This window comes from Girardinichthys multiradiatus, chromosome 4 (assembly GCF_021462225.1).
Source record: "Girardinichthys multiradiatus isolate DD_20200921_A chromosome 4, DD_fGirMul_XY1, whole genome shotgun sequence".
NCBI classification, from domain to species: Eukaryota; Metazoa; Chordata; class Actinopteri; order Cyprinodontiformes; family Goodeidae; genus Girardinichthys; species Girardinichthys multiradiatus.
The window spans coordinates 3542435-3565522 of record NC_061797.1 but is presented as its reverse complement, the minus strand read 5'-3'; the positions used below and the strand labels follow the sequence as shown (position 1 = coordinate 3565522).

The 23088-nt window shown below is 42.0% G+C and overlaps 1 protein-coding gene across 4 annotated transcripts; it reads left to right on the top strand.

Moving 5' to 3' along the window:
• Positions 1-1093: 1093 nt before the first annotated feature.
• Positions 1094-21980, top strand: il16 (interleukin 16). 4 transcript variants are annotated; one of them, XM_047362634.1, is made up of 8 exons: positions 1094-1207; positions 5582-6722; positions 8603-8751; positions 8860-9010; positions 18640-18741; positions 20909-21140; positions 21252-21377; positions 21506-21980. In XM_047362634.1, exons 2-8 carry the CDS (start codon positions 5778-5780, stop codon positions 21670-21672), a joined length of 1872 nt encoding a protein of 623 aa, XP_047218590.1. In that variant the 5' UTR covers positions 1094-1207; positions 5582-5777; the 3' UTR covers positions 21673-21980. The 4 variants fall into 4 exon arrangements, with proteins under 4 accessions (XP_047218590.1, XP_047218588.1, XP_047218591.1 ...); XM_047362632.1 differs by having other exon boundaries at positions 1095-1207; positions 21249-21377; XM_047362635.1 differs by having other exon boundaries at positions 1096-1207; positions 5582-6707; positions 21249-21377.
• Positions 21981-23088: the final 1108 nt, after the last annotated feature.

Here is a 23088-nt window from a genome sequence, read left to right as displayed (position 1 = left end):
TCAAGATTCTGGAGTGGCCTAGCCAGTCTCCAGACCTGAACCCTATCGAAAATCTTTGAAGGGAGCTGAAAGTCCGTGTTGCCCAGTGACAGCCCTGAAACCTGAAGGATCTGGAGAAGATCTGTATGGAGGAGTGGTCCAAAATCCCTGCTGCAGAATGTGCAAACCTCGTCAAGAACTACAGGAAATGTCATATCTGTAATTACAAGCAAAGGTTTTTGTAGCAAATATTAAGTTTTGTTTATCTGATTTATCAAATACAGTACTTATGTCATGTAATAAAATGTACACACAATGTAATGTTCTGAATTTTTGTTCTAGATTCCATCACTCTCAGTTGAAGAGTACCTATGATAAAAGTTATTATTAAAGACTTCTACATGCCTTGCAAAATTGGCAGTGTATTAAATACTTGTTCTCCCCACTGTATGTAGCTAGACAGCACCAGCCATACCAAGCTAACAGGACTGTAGATTTCTTATGTGACTCCCATACATGCAAGTTACATCTTTTAGCCCAGTATCATACAGTCATAATGAAGAGAGCACACCCTCTGTCAGTCTAAGGGATTTAATATGTAAATGAGCTAGCCAATCGGGTCCTCAAAATATTTAAATCTAACCTCAAGTGTTCAAAAAACACACAAAGTACATGCCAATAACTGCAGGTACATACAATATAAAACGTTTTTATTTTTTACATTTTTCTGTATTTTCTACATAATTTCATTATTCTAAAGTTATTGGGTTTTTAATGTGATTGACATATCAGGGATTAAAAATAAAATTTTAGCTTCCTTATTTTTTCTGCTCTTTGTCTTGTGACCTTAGCTGTGACTGTACTACAGACCATGTATGGTGTTATTGCTAAAAGCTGCAGATCAATGTTAACTCCGGACTTCCTGCACTCACTTGACACTCAACATGTTTCTTGCTCTTTCTACACTTTTGCTCTTTTTCTTTTTTTGTTTTGCCTGTGTTTTCTGGTTAAGTTGTTAGAATATGAACTGAATGAACACATTTAAGTAACAGTTCTGACGATAAGTGTCTTAAACTGACAAGTGTCTTAAGGTTATTTTCTTCACTTCTCTGTGGTTGCTGGGTGTTGTGAGACACACTTCCTGTTTCTGTGGCAGGAAGAACAGAAGGATGTGCAAAATTAATTTTTTCAGATGCTGCAGAGTGCATGACGAACGTTCAACACACAGGTAGGACACAGGGGTTATGACTTTGTATGCAGAAATTCCTGGGCAATTTTAAAACTGTTAAAAAAATGTGGCAAGCTGAATTTGGTGATTCGGTTTACAATATCTTAGAGGAAAGTGACACAGACTGAATTTTCTGTCTGAGCTTGAGTTTGGGTTGTGGTTGCAGTCATCTGTCCAACATTCTTCCATTGCAGACATTGCAGGACTGTTCTTTTTATGTAAAAGAGCTCACACTCTAATGTCAGACTTTAAAAAAAATCAAACAGTTTAATGACTTGCAAGCTGAGTCTGTTGTGTGCAGTATGTTAGAACATCTATTCAGTACTTCTGTGGATATTATGAATCAGTTTTGGAAAATAAACATAATTATGAAATGGTTTGAAATGTATTTTCCAACCAACATGACCACTAAAATAATGGTCTAGCACCTATAAGTGAGTTTGTCAGGCAAAAGTGGGCATACACTCGCAGTCATTAACAGCATCTTTTTGACTGATCAAATATGTATGTTTGCATTTCAGCATTTGCATTTTTGCATAAACTATACAGAATTGCATATAGAAAGATTAAATCATATTCTCTACAAAGCACCAGTTCACAAAAGTGATTTCTAGGTATTCCAATTCAGATTTACTCCAATTAATTCAAAAACACAACCCAGTCAGGCTCAAGCACAGAAAGACTGGACTCAAATGTTCGACTGAGACACTGAACTCAGTTGAAATCCCTCATTGCCTGTGGAGGTCGGTACACAGTTAGGTATTCCAAAAATATATGATCCAAAATCTATAAGGCAAAAGCAAAGTCCATAAAATGTTAAATACTATGCCATATTACTTTACCATAGTAGTGGTACATGATTTAAACAAAGAGATGGCAGGCAGACATCAGGTCCATTCTGTGCAGTGGAGTTGGATATTACAGAACTTACCCCATCCACCTCTGGACAGGCAAGGGTTGGTCTGGATCTTGTTTTCTAAAGATCTAAATCAGGGTGGGGTCTAGGATATTGATAGATAAACCAAGTATCTTTCTTCAGGTCAATAACCCCTCCAACCCCAAAATACTAACATCCATAACCCTGGTTGGTAATAACCAATACATTTTTGTATACTGGGCTACAGTCCACAATCTGGGGGTGCATGGGTAGAGGTGGGCTTGCCTGCAAGGACCTGAGGACTCTACTTGACAGGAACTATACACGTGACATTAAACAGAGGATGCCCTTTCATCTTTATCTGAGGAGTCTGGTTCTCATAGTCATTGGATTAATCACCCTGAAAACAGAAATTGTCCAATAAACAAAAAGCAACTTCCGGGAGTCTACAGTGAGAGGCAGGTCACTGAATCCACACCTTCTGTTGCCCATTACTGAAGTTTGCAGCCGAGGTCCAAGTCTGGTCAGTAGACTCCTTGTAACCAGTAGAAGAAAGTCAGTTTTGGGGGAGACTGTGGCTCAGTCAGAAGGGAAGTAATCTTGCAATCAAAAAGTTGTCAATTTGGTCCAGCTTCCTTGCTGCAACAGACTGGACAAGGCACTTCCTCGCAAGTTGATACTGATCTGGGTATCTGTAAGAAATCATGAATGTATGAATGTGGGACTACAACACATTGGTGCATTAGTTAACACATTTGACTGGGTCCTGGATTCAAATTATTACAAATAGCATTAAGAAGTTGAGATAATGCTACATCAGTTTGCAGGGATACAGGAATAAATTTGATTAGTGTAGTTAAAATGCATCCATGCACTACAAACACAGACAAAATCAAGAGCAAAATCAACCATTAACCTGTCTCTAAAACTAGATCAAATGCCACCAGTTTTTTTTTTAATAAATCCCTTGTAAGAGGAGGCTTTAATTGTTAACAAAACAATTCCCCAAATGAGTTTTGCACAAATACTTGGTTTTACAGCAATTTGAACACAAAGAATATTTAAAGGTCTTTTAGACATGGCTGACTGGCAGCAAACAAACATTTCTGGCATCATTAGAAACTAGAGAAACTCACCTTTTCAACAAGGTATGGCTTGTCTTTGTAGCGCCTTTTCTGGTCATGTAATTTGTGTACATATGAGATGCATGCCTGTGCAAATTTACAGGCCTCGCAGCTAGCTTGAGCTCTTCTCCGTTAGCTCCCAGTGTTGTGTTATTTCTGGATAGTCAATCACTTATAATGACACAGAAGAGGAAAAATACCAGTTTGAAAGTTTTAGATGACACTGAGCAGACCATTGACATCAAAATGTAATATTCTTCGGACATCTCATCCTAATCAGCTTAATCGATTAGGATGAGGAAAAAGATGATAAAGATGTGCTTTGGAGGAGGAGGGCTTGTTAATGAGTAAGGTACGGTGTTACTTCTTATTTTTGGCAGATTTACATTACATGTCTGCTACTTAAAAAATATTTTACTTATTTAACATTTGTAATTACTCTTGTTAGGATATACAGGGGTTGGACAATGAAACTGAAACACCTGTCATTTTAGTGTGGGAGGTTTCATGGCTAAATTGGACCAGGCTGGTAGCCAGTCTTCATTGATTGCACATTGCACCAGTAAGAGCAGAGTGTGAAGGTTCAATTAGCAGGGTAAGAGCACAGTTTTGCTCAAAATATTGAAATGCACACAACATTATGGGTGACATACCCGTTCAAAAGAGGACAAATTGTTGGTGCACGTCTTGCTGGCATATCTGTGACCAAGACAGCAAGTCTTTGTGATGTATCAAGAGCCACGGTATCCAGGGTAATGTCAGCATACCACCAAGAAGGACGGACCACATCCAACAGGATTAACTGTGGATGCAAGAGGAAGCTGTCTGAAAGGGATGTTCGGGTGCTAACCCAGGTTGTATCCAAAAAACATAAAACCACGGCTGCCCAAATCACGGCAGAATTAAATATGCACCTCAACTCTCCTGTTTCCACCAGAACTGTCCATCGGGAGCTCCACAGGGTCAATATACACGGCCGGGCTGCTATAGCCAAACCTTTGGTCACTCATGCCAATGCCAAACGTCGGTTTCAATGGTGCAAGGAGTGCAAATCTTGGGCTGTGGACAATGTAAAACATGTATTATTCTCTGATGAGTCCACCTTTACTGTTTTCCCCACATCCGGGAGAGTGACGGTGTGGAGAAGCCCCAAAGAAGTGTACCACCCAGACTGTTGCATGCCCAGAGTGAAGCATGGGGGAAGATCAGTGATGGTTTGGGCTGTCATATTATGACATTCCCTTGGCCCAATACTTGTGCTAGATGGGCGTGTCACTGCCAAGGACTCCCGAACCATTCTTGAGGACCATGTGCATCCAATGATTCAAACATTGTATCCTGAAGGCGGTGCCATGTATCAGGATGACAATGCACCAATACACACAGCAACACTGGTGAAAGATTGGTTTGATGAACATGAAAGTGAAGTTGAACATCTCCCATGGCCTGCACAGTCACCAGATCTAAATATTATTGAGCCACTTTGGGGTGTTTTGGAGGAGCGAGTCAGGAAACATTTTCATCCACCAATATCACGTAGTGACCTGGTCACTATCCTGCAAGAAGAATGGCTTAAAATCCCTCTGACCACTGTGTAGGACTTGTATATGTCATTCCCAAGACGAATTGACGCTGTATTTGCCGCAAAAGGAGGCCCTACACCATACTAATAAATTATTGTGGTCTAAAATCAGGTGTTTCAGTTTCATTGTCCAACCCTTGTATGTTGTGTAGGACAACTGTTAACAATGGCTGCTATTGCAGTTAAAATAAAAAAATAAAATAAAAATGGGAGAAGAAGCAGACTGGAGTTTAAAGGGTAAACCCCACAAAGTGAGAACAAACTGAAGTTCACCAGACTCACTCATGAGAACTTTCAGGATGACCTACATGTACAGGAATGTCAAACTATAGCAGCAACTAGGGATGAGTTCCACAAAGCAGGTCGAGACCTTTATCAGGAGGGCGTTTGAGCAGCTTTTCAGCATGTGACACTCAAAAGATGAAACTAAAAGTTCTTGTCTAATCAACAAAAAGTTGGAAGACATTCTCCCATTGCCAAGGAACCTTTGGCCTTGGTCTTCCAGAGCTGCTTTCAGGCCAAACTGGGTTGTTTCACAAGTAGTCAGGCCAAAAACTATTATGTCATCCCATGTTTGGAAAAAAGCTTGATCCAGAAAATAGGCCAAAATTATACACAGAAGAAACACTGTTTCTAAACACAGGGGCAACAGGCAGATAACTCCACTGATTGACACCAGGTCAGACACAAGAAAGTGAAATAATTTAGATTGTAAATAAAGTGATATTTATTTGTTCGTTTCATGAATTGTCTTGAATAATTTTTGGTTCCTCGTTGTGTTGTGTTTACAGCTTATGTGCACTGTTCCAGGTCACAGAAAGGAGATCTTAGGAGTCAGGCTTGCACTAATCAACATACTCAAGATCAACTCAAAGATCAGTGGGTTACCCTTCCAAGACTTCTCCTGAAGACCTGCCTGAAAAAGACCTGAAAAATCAGCACACCACAGACAATAGACAGACTGTTAAAATCCACATTCTTCCAGCCATGAAGGAAGAGGAGAACATCCTTGAGTTTAGTAATATGGACCATGATCCACCATTCACTGTGACATCTGAAAACACAACTCAAAAAGCTTCAGGATCAAAAGTAGCCCCCCCAGTGGCACCAAGACCTGCTTGGTTTCGTCCGAGTCTGAAGAAAATACTAGATAATCAGAATCAATGGAAGCAAACAAATCTTTCAGCAGGTATCATCAGAAGCTATGGAGGCAGGTCTACCGCAGGTGCAGTTAACATGTCTATCAAACAAAAGATTCACTCTTTTGAAATGTTTTCTAGTTTGGAAGCTCAGGACAAAAGAGCCAGCATTAGATCTACTCCTCTTTCCAACTCACTTGCTTTGATAGAAAAGGACTCTGCAAGTCCTTGCCATTCTTATCCTGCCTCAGATAAAGATGATGGCAAGAGTAAACAGGATTTCCCACAAGTGATACAATCAGACCAGTCCACACCTGTTGTGAATGAGAACATCTCTGATCCACCCTCTGGCATTACATCTACCACTTACAATGATTATTGTCAAACCAAAGCCAAGTCCTCTGAAGATCATCTTTCTTGCAATGAGACTTCTATTAATATCCCACCTTCTGATACTATCAGCACTGAAAATTACTTGGTGATAGATGATGCTAATTTGGCCTCTGACCCTACAAACAGTACATTTCAACCATCCAAACAGGAATCTGAGTTAGAAAAAGTGGATATCAGCAGGTCCACAGAGATCAGTGTCCAACCTTGTGCTTCATCAGTAAGAATAAATCAAGAGGAAGCGGTAAACGATTCAGATGTGAGTTCTAGAAATGACTCTGGGGAGCTCCTGAGAACAGCTCAGAATGCTTCTCCCACCACAGAAGGGCAGCTCCAGAAGAGCAGGGATGAAGAACATTTTGGAAAAATCATTGCCTTCAGTAACCAGGTAACCTGTTACAAAGTAAGACATTTTAGTGATATATTTTATCTGGTTTGAAGATATTTGGAAATACAGTGCCTGGTGTAAAGATAAAAGAGCATTGTTGAGTCTTGTCTGGAAACAACTTGATGAATACATGCTGTCATGCAAATATGGAACTATGTTCCTGTATCAGGTAAACTTTAATTTAATTCTTTATATTTTGATGAAGAGAATAAGCTTACTCACTCAACACAAACACACATTTCTGCACATATGCTCTCCCACCTACTCACACACACACACACACACACACACACACACACACACACACACACACATGTACCAACACACAATTACTCAACTGGTTGAAGGTCATACAAACACAGATTACTATAACATCAGTGTGGCCTGCCAACTCTAATGCTGGATTGAATCCGGAATTAATAAAATGAATCATGCAATTAGGATATTGTCTTGAGATATCATTTCTTTTTCTTTATTTGATTTTTTGCTTTATTATTTTTTTTGAGAAGTGGCAAGTGGTGAATTAGTTAAATACAATATGGCTTATGCTATTAAAAAAGGGAATACAATATTCCAACCAGAAACCTGAACAATATGATACTGTATGCTGTATGCTATCTCCAAAAATATTTTGTTCAGGTGAACACCCAGGTACATATAGGAGTCCACTATCTCAATATTCCCTGTATGTTCACCGTGTGATGGGTCTGCGCCTTGGAAATCCAAGTGTGACTAATGATAGAATCCAGCACAAAAAAAATAAGAAATATTAACTTTGGAAAATGTTCTCATATGTCCATTCTTTTCTTTCCCATGTTGACTTGTTTTGCCTTGGTCCATGAGGTCCCTGCAGACTGTGGGGAGAATCTTCACTGGCAACCAAATCTTAATCAATGAACCATGCATTTCCTAGTGCTCAAGAGCTTTGAATCTCACTGACTAGTTTTCGAAATCTCGGCCACTTTCATCATCATCATTTTAATAGAGTTTTATTGAGTTTTTATCTAGTTTCCGTGAGCATTGCAGTATAACTTTAGTTAGATCATGTCCCTGATTGCAATGTGATTCCTCCTGTCAGATTTTGTTCCTGAAATTTTGAGCAATAACTCGTCTGGTCAAGACCTGGTATTCTATGTTATGTTACACTCACGGCACCTGATGTGCTTATGCAAAAATAGATGACCCCCCATCTACTGAGCTTGATGGTTGTGTTTTCATCTGCGTGTTTAGTTCAATTTGCTTGGTGAATCCAGTGCAGTTTACTTTTTTAACATAGAAAGTACTCCTGGATCAGTGCTTCTATGCTATCTGTGTGCATGCTCTGTCTTCTCAAACCCCCAGTTGGTTGTGGCAAATGACCTTTCACACTGAGCCTGTTTCTGGTTCTGCTGAATGTTTCTTCCTGTTAAAGAGGAGTTTTACTTTAAGCTTTCACTACATGCATACGCAGTATGAGGTGTTGCTGCAAAGTCATCAACACAATGCAAGCAACTGTCCACTGTCGCTGCATGCTCTTTCAGGAGAAGTAAATGCTGCAAGTCACTGACTTGATGCAATCTTCTCCTGCAATTTCCTTTGATAGAAAACTTTTTAACCAATATGAATAATAAACAGAAATAGACTGCATTATTTTATAACTAGGATTAATTTAAAAGGTATGTAATTTACTTTGTCTGTATAACTGGATTGAATTGACTTTGTTTTTGTAAAGTGCCTTGAGACAGCATTTGTTGAGAATTGCAGTTTTACTGAATTTAATTTAATTCATGGTAAACAAAAAGGAAGTGATAGCATTGCATTGTTTATTCCTCCCAAAATGTAATCTCCCTTTTATTTAAATCACTTTGCAGATTTTCCTTTATTACAGTAATTTTAATTGTATCTGTTTGTTCTAGGTTTCACAAGCAATAATGCGCTCCCTTCCTACTTCGAACGATGGCAACCCACATTTCCAAAACTTCCCTGACACCCCACTTAAGGATGTTGGTAATCCCCAAGAGTCTGAGATGCATAGAATCTGCACAAATAAGGCATTCTCTGTCAGGTGAGATTGGTGAAATGAGTTTAGGTTTCCAGACGGATGCAACAATTCTCAAAGGTGTGTGACCCCCATTATTTCTCATGTCTTATGTATATTCTGTCTTTAATACAGCTTAGCCACTCTGAGTGAATGCACCATTGAGCAATCAGGGGGTAGCTTTGACAGAGCATCCTGCATTCACTCTGTCATCTCAGTCATCCCTTCTCAGGAAATACAGAAGATGACTGAGGAAATTAAAGCTTTGGATGAAGAGACACTGAAGGTAAAAACAAAAACATAATATTCTAATATAAAAGAGTTTCAACAGTTGTTGTTCTAAACCTAGGATTAATTTTGAGATCCTAAAATTCAGTACTTTACTCCAGCAGCAATGGTGTTCCAGAGTTGTATCTTGAGTGCTCAAACAAAGTAGACCAATTAAGCAACAAAGTTGATAGACCTTGTTTTGAGATCACTGTAATCAATACATGAGACTGTTGCACAACAACAGAGTGTCTTCAGTCAGAGGCTTATTCTGCTTTTGCATTTTATTCACACTTAAATATTTCCGGCAATCAAACACTTTTAATAAGGGGTGACTGTGGCTCAGTGGGAAGAGTAATTGTCTTGCAATCGAAAGGTTAAGGCTTAATCCTAAATTGCCTGTCGGTGTATAAATGTGTGCGCATTAGTGAGTGTGATGTGTGACTGTGGCTTTAGTGTAAAGCGCTTTGAGTGGTGGTATGACTGGAAAAGCATTATATGAATATGAGTAAATAAAAAGATATTTTCAAATCATAGTTAGTTCCTGCTCAATCCTCCTGCAGACACTGCTTCACTTAATACATTTCTGAACCAAACACACTGTTTCATGGTGGTATTGTTTTGTGTGTTTTGGGGAAAATGTTTGTGTGTCTGAACAGCTGACTTTATGTGTGATCAAGTGGTTTTTGATGTTGTTAAATACACACCTTGCCTGGGTGTAATTCAGAAAGCTGATGTGTCTTTTTTCTTTTCTTTCAGTCTTCAGGCACAGTTTATAATTTGTAAATAGAAATATTATATTTCGGTTACACCTGCTCCAGCTATTGTGGTCCCAAATATTGTTGTAGTCGCTCATGAGTTTTAATAACTTTTCCCTGCAGTTCCTCAGCAAAAACCTTCTCATTTCTCCTTGTTGGGATTATGATTATTGATTAATTAATATTTATCAATAATTATAATAAAAAATTATAATTTGAGAAAATAAATGTATTAACCAAAATCCTCATTTATGAATCGAAACCAGAGATGTCTTCTGGTGTTGTAATTGTGGCTCAATGCCTTTGATAATTACAACCATTAAATACTCACTGTTTAATCAACCGTTTCTGCTGAACATGGGGAACTTTAACCTTATTTTGACTGACAAATCACTCTTGCACAAAATAAACCTAAATAACTTCTCTTTATCTACATGAATTTTATTAAATCAACAGCCCTGATACAACTTGCTCTTCCGATTCAATAATCTTCACCTAATCAAACATGCAAAGTTCTACACAAAAGGATAAAATATCTAACTTAACAAAATAAAACAGCATTGAGTGTGTATGAAATCAAACCAGCAGTTATGGCAGTTATGGCAAAATACAAAAGGACTATGGTTGAACGAAGCTCGGGGAGGCCACTCCCCAAAGTGTAGCTCAATGGGACACAGGCAGTCATAAAATTTCCCCCAAGCAAAGTTGTAAACCCAGAGGACAAAGAATAATAAAACTTTTGGTGGCAAGCCAGTAAGCAGTAAAGTTGGAGACAAAGAAAATTGTGAAATTTCACCATAAGGTTATTATAGCAGTTCAGTTCTACCGCGCACCTGCGCTCAGGTGTTCGCACGGTAAAGACACAACTTGCAAGACACGGCGGCCTCAGAAATCAACAGTAATCAAGTTTCAAAAGAACAATGGCATGCACATACAATTCAGAACACATTAGACTCTAAGTGGCGACTCTAATTGCACTAAAACCTACTCTACCCTGCCCAAGCTATTCCTAATAAAGAAATAAAAATAAAAGGATGGGTTTTATTTTGTTGAAGTTTTCCGTCTGGGGCGGCGAGTGAGAGAGAGAGGTCGGGGGAGTTGCTGCGCCTCCGCAGTTAAACTCCAAGAAAGCGGTCAATCTTCGTCCAATGGCCTCCTTGGCGAAAGGGAAAAATATGATCAGACCGTCAGCAGTCGACTGGAACAAAGCAAGGTGGCGACCCGTCTCCTTGAAACCTCTGTGTGGTTTTTTTCTTCTGTTACGTGTTAAACTCACGTCTTCGATCGGCAAAGTGAAATTTCTGGCCTTCTTATTCCAGAAACCTCTTTCATAAATTTTTCTTTTTCGTTGGCCAACGAGGAGAATAAATGAAATCCACGTGGGACCTCTTCTCCAGAATGAGATGTTTCAGATGTTGGGCCGGTCTCCAACATGAAAGCAAATGGTGGGCCGTCTCATACTCTGTTATATAGTTGACTGTGGCCTCAGAGCTGCGACGCCCCCGTCCTATCAGCCGCAGTGGCCGCTGGGATTTGTAGTAATGGACTGTCCTGGGATACAAAATGGCCGAAAACGTCGGAAAGCCTGGTAGCATCCAGCAATGTGCAAATGGCCCAATATTCAGCAAACAAGTGGTCCAACATCCTGGTCCCATTCTGTTCACGTCACATGTAGTCCCTACTCAGCCCCGGTCAAACCGGAGCAGGGACAAAAGGAGCAGGGACCAAAAAAAAACATATGAAAAACAAGCCAAGTGGAGTCAAGTAGGGCCAAATTGAGCCAGTGTAAAAGGGGCATAACAGTTTAAACAGATCCTGATCCTGGTGAGCAGTGTCCTTTATGATTTTACAGACTTTTTGGAGACGACGGGAACTGTAAAGTTCTTGAAGTATGGGGAGAGGGCAGCCAATAAACGTTTGGGCGAGTTAAGACTCCATATGGCAGTATTAAGTGCTACAGTCCCAGCTTTCCAAAGTGTGAAGTGGCTGGGATGAGGATCAGCTCCTCCACGTCCGAGGCCATGGTTCTCGACCGGAAAAGGCTGGCTTGTCCTCTTCAGGTTGGAGGGAAGTTCCTGCCTCAAGTGGAGTTTAAGTTTCTCTGGGTCTTGTTCACGAGTGAGGGAAGAATGGAGCGGGAGATCGACAGACGGATCTGTGCGGCTGCCGCAGTAATGGGTGCCTTGTGCCGGTCTGTTGTGGTGCAGAGAGAGCTGAGCCGAAAAGCGGAGCTCTCGATTTACCGGTCAGTCTACGTTCCTACCCTCACCTATGGCCATGAGCTTTGGGTCATGACAGAAAGAACGAGATCCCGGATACAGGCGGCTGAAATGAGCTTCCTCCATAGGGTGGCCGGGCTCTCCCTTAGAGATAGGGTGAGGAGCTCGGCCATCCGGGAGGGGCTCGGAGTAGAGCCGCTGCTCCTCTACATCAAGAGGAGCCAGTTGAGGTGGCTCAGGCATCTATACCGGATGCCTCCTGTACACCTTCCTCGGGAGGTGTTCCAGGCATGTCCCACCGGGAGGCGGCCCAGGGGACGGCCCAGGACACGCTGGAGGGACTATGTCTCTCGGCTGGCCTGGGAATGCCTTGGGCTCCCCCCAGAGGAGCTGGAGGAGGTGTCTGGGGAGAGGGACATCTCTGCTGAGTCTGCTGCCCCCGACCCGGTCCTGGATAAAGCGGAAGACGACGAGAACGAGTACAAGTACGAGTACTTTTTCTCCTAAAGATAGGTGAATAAATTTCCATCTCTTCAGATCTAGTTTGACTTTTTAAACAGTGGGAAAAAGTTTTTCTGGTAGAATTTCTGCAGGTCCCTTGTAATACCTAAAGCTTTTCTTGGACCATTTAAATGGCAAGACATTATCCTGTATTTGAAGGGCCAAGTCATTCACAGGCTAGCAATCACTTTTACTAAGGTTGAGCTTGTACCCAGAGAGGGTACCAAAACTCTTTAGAGCGTGGATAATGTGGGGTACATTTTAGACAGGGCTACATAGGTACAATAATAAATCATCTGCATATAAAGATACTCCGTGCTCCTCTGCCTCCCATAAATTCCCCTTACTGATGTCAATGATTTAAGTGTAATACAGGTCCTTCTCAAAAAATTAGCATATTGTGATAAAGTTCATTATTTTCCATAATGTCATGATGAAAATTTAACATTCATATATTTTAGATTAATTGCACACTAACTGAAATATTTCAGGTCTTTTATTGTCTTAATACGGATGATTTTGGCATACAGCTCATGAAAACCCAAAATTCCTATCTCACAAAATTAGCATATCATTAAAAGGGTCTCTAAACGAGCTATGAACCTGATCATCTGAATCAACTAGTTAACTCTAAACACCTGCAAAAGATTCCTGAGGCCTTTAAAACTCCCAGTCTGGTTCATCACTCAAAACCCCAATCATGGGTAAGACTGCTGACCTGACTGCTGTCCAGAAGGCCACTATTGACACCCTCAAGCAAGAGGGTAAGACACAGAAAGAAATTTCTGAACGAATAGGCTGTTCCCAGAGTGCTGCATCAAGGCACCTCAGTGGGAAGTCTGTGGGAAGGAAAAAGTGTGGCAGAAAACGCTGCACGAGAAGAGGTGACCGGACCCTGAGGAAGATTGTGGAGAAGGGCCGATTCCAGACCTTGGGGGACCTGCGGGAGCAGTCGACTGAGTCTGGAGTAGAAACATCCAGAGCCACCGTGCACAGGCGTGTGCAGGAAATGGGCTACAGGTGCCGCATTCCCCAGGTCAAGCCACTTTTGAACCAGAAACAGCGGCAGAAGCGCCTGACCGGGGCTACAGAGAAGCAGCACTGGACTGTTGCTCAGTGGTCCAAAGTACTTTTTTTGGATGAAAGCAAATTCTGCATGTCATTTGGAAATCAAGGTGCCAGAGTCTGGAGGAAGACTGGGGAGAAGGAAATGCCAAAATGCCAGAAGTCCAGTGTCAAGTACCCACAGTCAGTGATGGTCTGGGTTGCCGTGTCAGCTGCTGGTGTTGGTCCACTGTGTTTTATCAAGGGCAGGGTCAATGCAGCTAGCTATCAGGAGATTTTGGAGCACTTCATGCTTCCATCTGCTGAAAAGCTTTATGGAGATGAAGATTTCATTTTTCAGCACGACCTGGCACCTGCTCACAGTGCCAAAACCACTGGTTTACTGACCATGGTATCACTGTGCTCAATTGGCCTGCCAACTCTCCTGACCTGAACCCCATAGAGAATCTGTGGGATATTGTGAAGAGAACGTTGAGAGACTCAAGACCCAACACTCTGGATGACCTAAAGGCCGCTATCGAAGCATTCTGGGCCTCCATAAGACCTCAGCATTGCCACAGGCTGATTGCCTCCATGCCACGCCGCATTGAAGCAGTAATTTCTGCAAAAGGATTCCCGGCCAAGTATTGAGTGCATAACTGTACATGATTATTTGAAGGTTGACGTTTTTTGTATTAAAAACACTTTTCTTTTATTGGTCGGATGAAATATGCTAATTTTGTGAGATAGGAATTTTGGGTTTTCATGAGCTGTATGCCAAAATCATCCGTATTAAGACAATAAAAGACCTGAAATATTTCAGTTAGTGTGCAATGAATCTAAAATATATGAATGTTAAATTTTCATTATGACATTATGGACAATAATGAACTTCATCACAATATGCTAATTTATTGAGAAGGACCTGTAGATGAAGGCTCTATTGCCAAGGCAAAAAGCAATGGGCTGATAGGGCATCCTTGTTGAGTTTCCCTTGATAACTGGAAATACTGTTATTGTTTACCATTTGTAATTATGGAGGCCCTGGGTGAGGTATACAAAAGTCTAATCCATGAGATAAAATTTGGATCGTAAACAAATTTCATCAAGCAGGCAAAACGATATCTCCACTCTACCCTATCAAATGCTTTCTCTGCATCTAAAGCTATAAGCACCTCAGGTATTGCAATGGATGCAGGGGAATGTATAATATTCAAAAGTCTATGCACGTTCGAAAAGGAATGACATCCCAAGACGAAACCAGTTTGGTCTACAGAAATTACCTCATGCAGAGTGGTTTCCAACCTCATAGCAAGGACTTTGGCTAATATTTTTGCATCACTATTCAAAAGGGAGATGGGTCAATAAGAGCTGCATTCCAAGCTGTCTTTACCAGGTTTTAAGAGAAGAATAATTAATGCTTCAGTCAGTGTTTGTGGTAGTGACCCACATGCTAGGGAGTCGTTGAAGTGGTATTTTGGATAGTTTATCTGCACATATTTTAAAGAACTCTATTAGATACCCATCAGGTCCAGCATTTTGCAATGCTTTTATTGCTTTGATGATTTCAATCTGATTCAATCTTAAATACTTAAGGTGGTTGAAAATTCTGGCTCTTTTTACAGGTCCATTTAAGCCTTTAATGTTCCAGCTAACAAACCTCACAGCAGTACCTCCTGTGGTGCCTGTCGTGGTGTCAATCCCCGAACCCGGTGGTGGACACCTGCAGTAAGGGACACCGTCAAGCTGAAGAATGAGTCCTATTGGCTGGGTTGACTTGTGGGACTCCTGAGGCGACTGATGGGTTCCATAAGGAGAAGGACTACCGGTTGGCCTCGAAGCGATTCTGCCAAACCATCCAGCGCCTCAGGAGGGGGAAGCAGTGCTACCACTGTTTACAGTGGGGATGGGGAGCTGCTGACCTCGACCGGGGACATTATCGGGCTTTGGAAGGAGTACTTCGAGGATCTCCTCAATCCTGCCATCACGCATTCCCTGGTGGAAGCAGAGGCTGGGGACTTGGGGTTAGACTCTTTTCATCACCCAGGCTGAAGTCACTGAGGTGGTTAAAAAGCTCCATGGTGGCAGGGCTTTGGGGGTGGATGAGATCTGCCCAGAATACCTCACGTCTCTGGATGTTGTGGGGCTGTCATGGTTGGCACGCCTCTTCAACATTGCGTGGCGGTTGGGGACAGTGTCTGTGGACTGGCAGACTGGGGGGGTAGTCCCCCTTCATAAGAAGGGTGAGTGGAGGGTGTGTTCCAACTAAGGGGCATCACACTCCTCAGCCTCCCTGATAAGGCCTAAGCCAGGGTATTGGAGAGGAGAGTCCGGCCGAAAGTCAAACCTCGGCTTCAGGAGGAGCAGTGTGGTTTTCGTCCCGGCCATGGAACACTGGACCAGCTCGAGGGTTCATGGGAGTTTGCCCAACTGATTCACATGTGTTTTGTGGACCTTGAGACGGCATTTGCCTGTGTCTCTCGTAGTGCCCTGTGGGGAGTGCTCCAGGAGTACGGAGTCGGGGGCCCTTTATTAGGAGCCATTCGGTCTCTGTACAAGTGGAGCAGGAGTTTGGTCCGCATTGCCGGCACCAAGTCGAACCTGTTCCAGGTGCATGTTGGACTCAGGCAGGGTTGCCCTTTGTCACCAGTCATGTTCATAACTCTCATGGACAGGATTTCTAGGCGCAGCCAAGGCCAGAGGGGATCTGGCTTGGGGGCCAGTGGATTTCGTCTCTTCTTTTTGCAGATGATGTGGTCCTGCTGGCCCCCTCTACCCAAGACCTACAACATGCGCAAGGGCAGTTCGCAGCTGAGTGTGAAGTGGCTGGGATGAAGATCAGCTCCTCCAAGTCCGAGGCCATGGTTCTCGACTGGAAAAAGGGTGGCTTGTCTTCTTCAGGTTGGAGGGGAGTTCCTGCCTCAAGTGGAGGAGTTCAAGTATCTTGAGGTCTTGTTCATGAGTGACGGGAGAATGGACCGGGAGATCAACAGACGGATTGGTGCGGCTGCCGCAGTAATAGGGAAGCTGTTCCAGTCCATTGTGGTGAAGAGAAAGCTGAGCCGAAAAGCAAATCTCTCGATTTCCCAGTCGGTCTATGTTCCTACCCTCACCTATGGCCATGAACTTTGGGTCATGACCGAAAGAACAAGATCCCTGATACAAGCGGCTGAAATGAGCTTCCTCCATAGGGTGGCTGGGCACTCCCTTATGGTGCGTTCACACCGAACGCGGATTCTGCGATAGGAGTGGCCGATTTACATGTTATCCCTATGTAGAGGCGTGTTCAGGAGTGGAGTGGCACGAGGCGGTGCGGAGGGCGCGCCGAGTGAAGTGGAAGTGGAGCGATGGATGAGTTGAAAAATCTGAACTTTTTCCTAAATTCGCGTTGCGTCAACCAATCAGGGACTGGATGTGGTGTGACGTAGGGTGAAAGACCGCAGCGGAGAAGAAGCGGTTGTCAGTGAAGATGGAGGACCAGATCATAGTGGCGGTGTGCGGCAAGGCAGAGTTGTATGACTCAAATAATTACTTTTACCAAGACAAGTACAGAAAGCACCTGGCCTGGTTATGTTAAGGCATAAATATCTTATATTTAGGAGATGTGGACATTAAAAATCGGCTGTTTTTTTATTGAGCTGAGGTTTATTTACTCACCGAAGACAGATGGACAGGCGTTCAGCAGCGGGGATACAGCGCCGGTAGTTGGTGTCCCAGAGGCCGATTCGTCTCCCAATGCGGGACGGCAGATCTTCGAACTGGGTCCTGGATAGACGGAAGTACCGCCGAAATCGACCGTCATCCAGGCGCAGCTCCTGGAGTAGGTGGTGGTAATCTCCGAACTGTTCCCGTCCCTGAAGAATCTGGGATTTTTCCCATTAGTTCGGCATGAAAACTTGAAAAGGGAAGTTTTAGTGTCAAAGGAAAAAAGAAATCCCTTCTTCCAGACCACTCAGGTCTTCTGGTTCAAGTCTACTCTGCATCCGCAGGACCACCACTAAACATGGAGAAGCAGCATTCAGTTCTTACACTCCACTTTTATGGAAGTTTTATGGAACAAACTTCCATAAAACCGCGAGAATGCTGAATCCCTGAGTTCTTTTAAATCAATGTTAAAAACTGTTTAGATTTGCTTTTAAAGGAGTTGCCTCCTACCCAGGAAGAAATGTATGATATTATGTTAAGAAAATATGGGTCTAAAAGCATCAGGTGTATTCATTAATTTTAGTTCGTAGGCCCACTTTTGACTTTTCTTTACTTTATCATGCCACTGCAATGTAATTTCTTGTGTTTTTTTGTCACACACTTTGAATTGTCTTGTTGCTGAAATGTGCTATATAAATAAACTTGCCTTGCCTTGCCTTGCCTTTGTTAACAATGTGTGTGTCTTCTATTCTCTGGTAGTGGAGTTAGTTGTAGTGCTCCTGTCAAGTAACTCAGATAGAAAATCACAAGAATGGTAATCATAGGGTTCTGAGTTAATGTCTGAGTTAATGACCTAGAAATTCTTGGCTAAAACAAGGTGATGTTTAGACTTCTAATACATTTTTAAAACCAAGTATAGACAGAAAAAAAACTTTCACTTCTGAATTAATTATCTACCAAACTTACTTGAAGCGGGCTGCACGGTGGCATAGTTGGTAGCACTGTTGCCTTGCAGCAAGAAGGTCCTGGGTTCAATTCCCAGCCTGGGGTCTTTCTGCATGGAGTTTGCATGTTCTCCCCGTGCATGCGTGGGTTCTCACCAGGTACTCCGGCTTCCTCCCACAGTCCAAAGACATGCCTGTTAGGTTAATTGGTCACTCTAAATTGACCTTAGGTGTATGAATGAGTGTGTGCATGGTTGTTTGTGTGTTGCCCTGCGATGGACTGGCGATCTGTCCAGGGTGTACCCTGCCTCTCGCCCATAGACTGCTGGAGATAGGCACCAGCTCCCCCGCGACCCACTATGGAATAAGCGGTAGAAAATGACTGACTGACTTACCTGAAGCTTCTGAAAACAAAATGTTTGTTATTTTAAAACAAATTGCATGTTTATTTGTATTAAGTGAACAACAAATGAATGCATTAAATGGAAAAAACACCAAAAATAAACTCTGATCACAATTTTGCTTCGTTCTTCTTAGCAACTTGCGGACATCCACGTCGTGATTCTGCACAAAGACGTAGGAGCAGGGTTAGGCTTCAGCATCGCTGGAGGATGTGACCTGGAGAATAAAGCTCCAACAGTAAGGAGAACACAGAGGACATCTTTGAAATATCTTTTTGACACAGCTCAGATAATGCTCCTTGGTATCATGTAAACGCGGAAAACTGAAGTTTGTGGTTACAAACTTGGCTAATATAGATGATTCCGATACTTTTAACAGGAGATTTCAGCAATGAATGAATTAGACTCAGTTATATACAGTCATATTCAATGAATTAGAATATTATTGAAAAGTTCATTTATTTCAGTAACCAGTTTCACTAATTGAAACACATTATATAGATAAGTTCCACACAGACTGATGTGTTCAAGCCTTTATTTCTGTCAATTATGCTGATGTTCTGCTTATATCTAATAAAACATGACATTTAAGATTAGAATATTACTTCAAACCAAAAAAAAACATTTTGTATTACAGAAATGTGGGCTTAATGAAAGAAATCTTTAATACCTGCTCAAAGGTTGTTATTTTCAAAAGGTACTTTTAATCTGACCTTATCTGAACACAGATTCTAATTTATTGAATATATTGAATATGACTATATACACTGCTCAAAAAAATAAAGGGAACACTCAAATAACACATTCTAGATATGAATGAATGAAATATTCTCATTTAATATTTTGTTCTGTACAAAGTTGAATGTGCTGACAACAAAATCACACAAAAATCATCAATGGAAATCAAATTTATGAACTGTGGAGGCCTGGATTTGGAGTCGCACACAAAATCAAAGTGGAGAAACACACTAGAGGCTGATCCAACTTTGATCCAATGTCCTTAAAACAAGTCAAAATGAGGCTCAGTATTGTGTGTGGCCTCCACGTGCCTCTATGACCTCCCTACAATGCCTGGGCATGCTCCTGAAGAGACAGCGGATGATCTCCTGAGGGATCTCCTCCCAGACCTGGACTAAAGCATCCGCCAACTCCTGGACAGTCTGTGGTGCAACGTGACGTTGGTGGATGGAGCGAGACATGATGTCCCAGATGTGCTCAATCGGATTCAGGTCTGGGGAACGGGCGGGCCAGTCCATAGCTTCGATGTCTTCATCTTGCAGGAACTGCTGACACACTCCATCCACATGAGGTCTAGCATTGTCCTGCATTAGGAGGAACCCAGGGCCAACCGCACCAGCATATGGTCTCACAAGGGGTCTGAGGATCTCATCTCGGAACCTAATGGCAGTCAGGCTACCTCTGGCGAGCAGATGGAGGGCCATGCAGCCCTCCAAAGAAATGCCACCCCACACCATTACTGACCCACTGCCACACCGGTCATGCTGAAGGATGTTGCAGGCAGCAGATCGCTCTCCACGGTGTCTCCAGACTCTGTCACGTCTGTCACATGTGCTCAGTGTGAACCTGCTTTCATCTGTGAAGAGCACAGGGCACCAGTGGTGAATTTCCCAATCCTGGTGTTCTCTGGCAAATACCAAGCGTCCTACATGGTGTTGGGCTGCGAGCACAACCCCCATTTGTGGACGTCGGGCCCTCATACCATCTTCATGGAGTCGGTTTCTAACCTTTTGTGCAGACACATGCACATTTGTGGCCTGCTGGAGGTCATTCTGCAGGGCTCTGGCAGTGCTCCTCCTGTTCCTCCTTGAACAAAGGTGGAGGTAGCGGTCCTGCTGCTGGGTTGTTGCGCTCCTACGGCCTCCTCCACGTCTCCTGGTGTACTGGCCTATCTCCTGGTTGCGCCTCCAGGCTCTGGACACTACGCTGACACACACAGCAAACCTTCTTGCCACAGCTCACATTGATGTGCCATCCTGGATGAGCTGCACTACCTGAGCCACTTGTGTGGGTTGTAGAGTCCGTCTCATGCTACCATGAGTGTGAAAGCACCACCAACATTCAAAAGTGACCAAAACATCAGCCAGAAAGCATAGGTACTGAGAAGTGGTCTGTGGTCCCCACCTGCAGAACCACTCCTTTATTGAGTGTGTCTTGGTAATCGCCAAAGATTTCCCCCTGTTGTCTATTCCATTTGCACAACAGCCTGTGAAATTGATTTTCAATCAGCGTTGCTTCCTACGTGATTTCACAGAAGTTTGATTTATTTGGAGTTATATTGTGTTGTTTAAGTGTTCCCTTTATTTTTTTGAGCAATATATATATATATATATATATACACATACACACACACGGCTTGTGTAAGACTAACCCAATCTGCCATTTAGGTGCACAAAGTGTTTCCCTGTGGACTGGCAGCTCAGGAGGGCACCATTCAAAAAGGAGATGAGGTTTTGTCTATAAATGGTCTAACACTGCGTGGTGCCAAACACATGGATGCCACTGCTGTTTTGCGTCAGGCCCGCAATCAAAATCTTGCTGTGGTAGTCATCTGCAAGAGAACTGATGAAGAGGGCAAAGGTGGAGGAAACGGGAGAGGAGAGGAAGTCAGTGTTCCCAGTGAGTCTCACTGTATTTTTCCTCAGAAAACCTTATTACTTTTCTAACGTCTGGGATTTAACCAGCCTTTTTCCCCAAGTATACGTAAAAGTTGTGACTTTGTCACAGCAGGGGAGCAAGAAGCTCCATTGAGCGTTGACGTGGAGAAAGGTGCTGGTGGGATTGGCTTTTCTTTGGAAGGAGGAAGAGGATCAATTCAGGGAGACAGACCCTTAGTCATCAACAGAATATTCAAGGGTATGTTCAGGATTCTTATAACAATGTTTATTGTTACACTTTAATCAAAAACATTTTTATTGTGGAGACCAGTTACTGCCATGTTGAATAAAAGAGGAGCTGACAGGGAAACATCTGTGTATTTTCAGGTGGAGCAGCAGAGCAAAGTGGTCTGCGATGTGGAGATGAACTTCTACAGGTTATGGGAGTGAGTCTACATGATATGACTCGATTTGAGGCATGGAACATGATAAAAGCTTTACCAGAAGGCTCTGTTACACTTGTAATCAGGAGAGCACAAGTAGCAAAGGCATGAAAGTCATGCAGCACCTTGCAAAACCAAGGACACATTTGATCACATTTATCACATTATACTCAAAAACCTAAGTGTATTTTGTTGGGAATTCATGTGATATGGAGGGGGGAGAACAAGTATTTGATACACCGATTTTGCAGGTTTTCTCACTAGCAAAACATGTAGAAGTCCTCAATTTTTATCAAAGTTACTCTTTAACTGTGAGTGACAGCCAACAGGAGGGCTTCTTGAAAAAGAAGAACTAACAGGCCTGTGACAGCCAGGATTCTTACTGGTTGTTAGGTGATCAAATACTTATGTCCTGCAATAAAATGCAAATTAATTATTTAAAAATCACAAATGTTCTCTGGATTTTTGTTTTACATTTTGTCGCTCACAGTTAAAGAGTACCTATGATAAAAATTAAAGACTTCTACATGCTTTGCAAGTGGAAAAACTGCAAAATTGGCAGTGTATCAAATACTCCCCACTGTATAAACCAAAATTAAGTAACAAACAACTGTCAAGTGATATGAAAATTCTACAATGTTTTTAAAATACTTAATTCCAAATAGTGTGGTCTTGCATTTCTATTTAGCTGTTTTTACTCTGGTATACCAAAATAAAATCCAGAACCAATTAGTTTTAGAAGTCACTTAATTATTAAAGAGGGTCCAGCTCTGTTTAATCTCAGTAAAAATCCAGCTGTTCTGTTGATTCAGTTCAATTTTGGTTTTTATATAACACCTATTTACTATAACTGTTGTTTCAGGGCACTTTACAGAACAAACAGGTTCAAGTTTAGTTCAAGTTACAGACCATCACAGTCTTTTTAGTTTATTATAGCAATTGATAAAAAGCTTTCCATCTAAGGAAATCCAGCTGATTGCGATGAGTCACCCCAATGTACACAGTGTGTGTGTCCGCTCTGCAACAGTACGAACCCTTCAAGAGCATTTACGCTGCATCTGCAGGGTGGTGGAATGCACACGGCAAACCGGAAAAATTCAACCTAATTGTATTTTTTGATCTTAATAGATCACACTGCACCAACAGCAAACTGAATGAACACACTCTTCATCCAATTATTTCCATGCTTGAGCTGTTCTGTAATTAATAATGAACAATAATTTCAATAGCTGTGCAAGCTGTTGTTTTGTCAGTTGAGCCATTAAAGTCCCTATAACATACACTAAATGTTTTGGTTGTAATATGGTTAAATGTAGAAAAGTTCAAGGAGTTTGAATATAATTGTGCTAGAAGGTGATGACAAGTGAATAAGGCACAAAAGAAAACAGCAATATAGCTTCAAAGTCTGCCCAGTTTATTTGTTCATTGTTTTTAATGTATTTTAGCTGTTTTTAAAAGAAGTCACAACAAATATAGTTAACAAATACGAGTTAATTAAATCACCAACAAATCTCTTAAATCTGTTTT

Bases quoted from the DNA above. Each gene is read 5' to 3' on its own strand.
- il16 (XM_047362632.1), top strand. From the start codon at position 5,778: ATGAAGGAAGAGGAGAACATCCTTGAGTTTAGTAATATGGACCATGAT. The intron at 8,752-8,859 runs GTGAGATTGGTG...TCTTTAATACAG, and splicing joins AATAAGGCATTCTCTGTCAG to CTTAGCCACTCTGAGTGAAT. The intron at 21,378-21,505 runs GTATGTTCAGGA...GTGTATTTTCAG, and splicing joins CATCAACAGAATATTCAAGG to GTGGAGCAGCAGAGCAAAGT.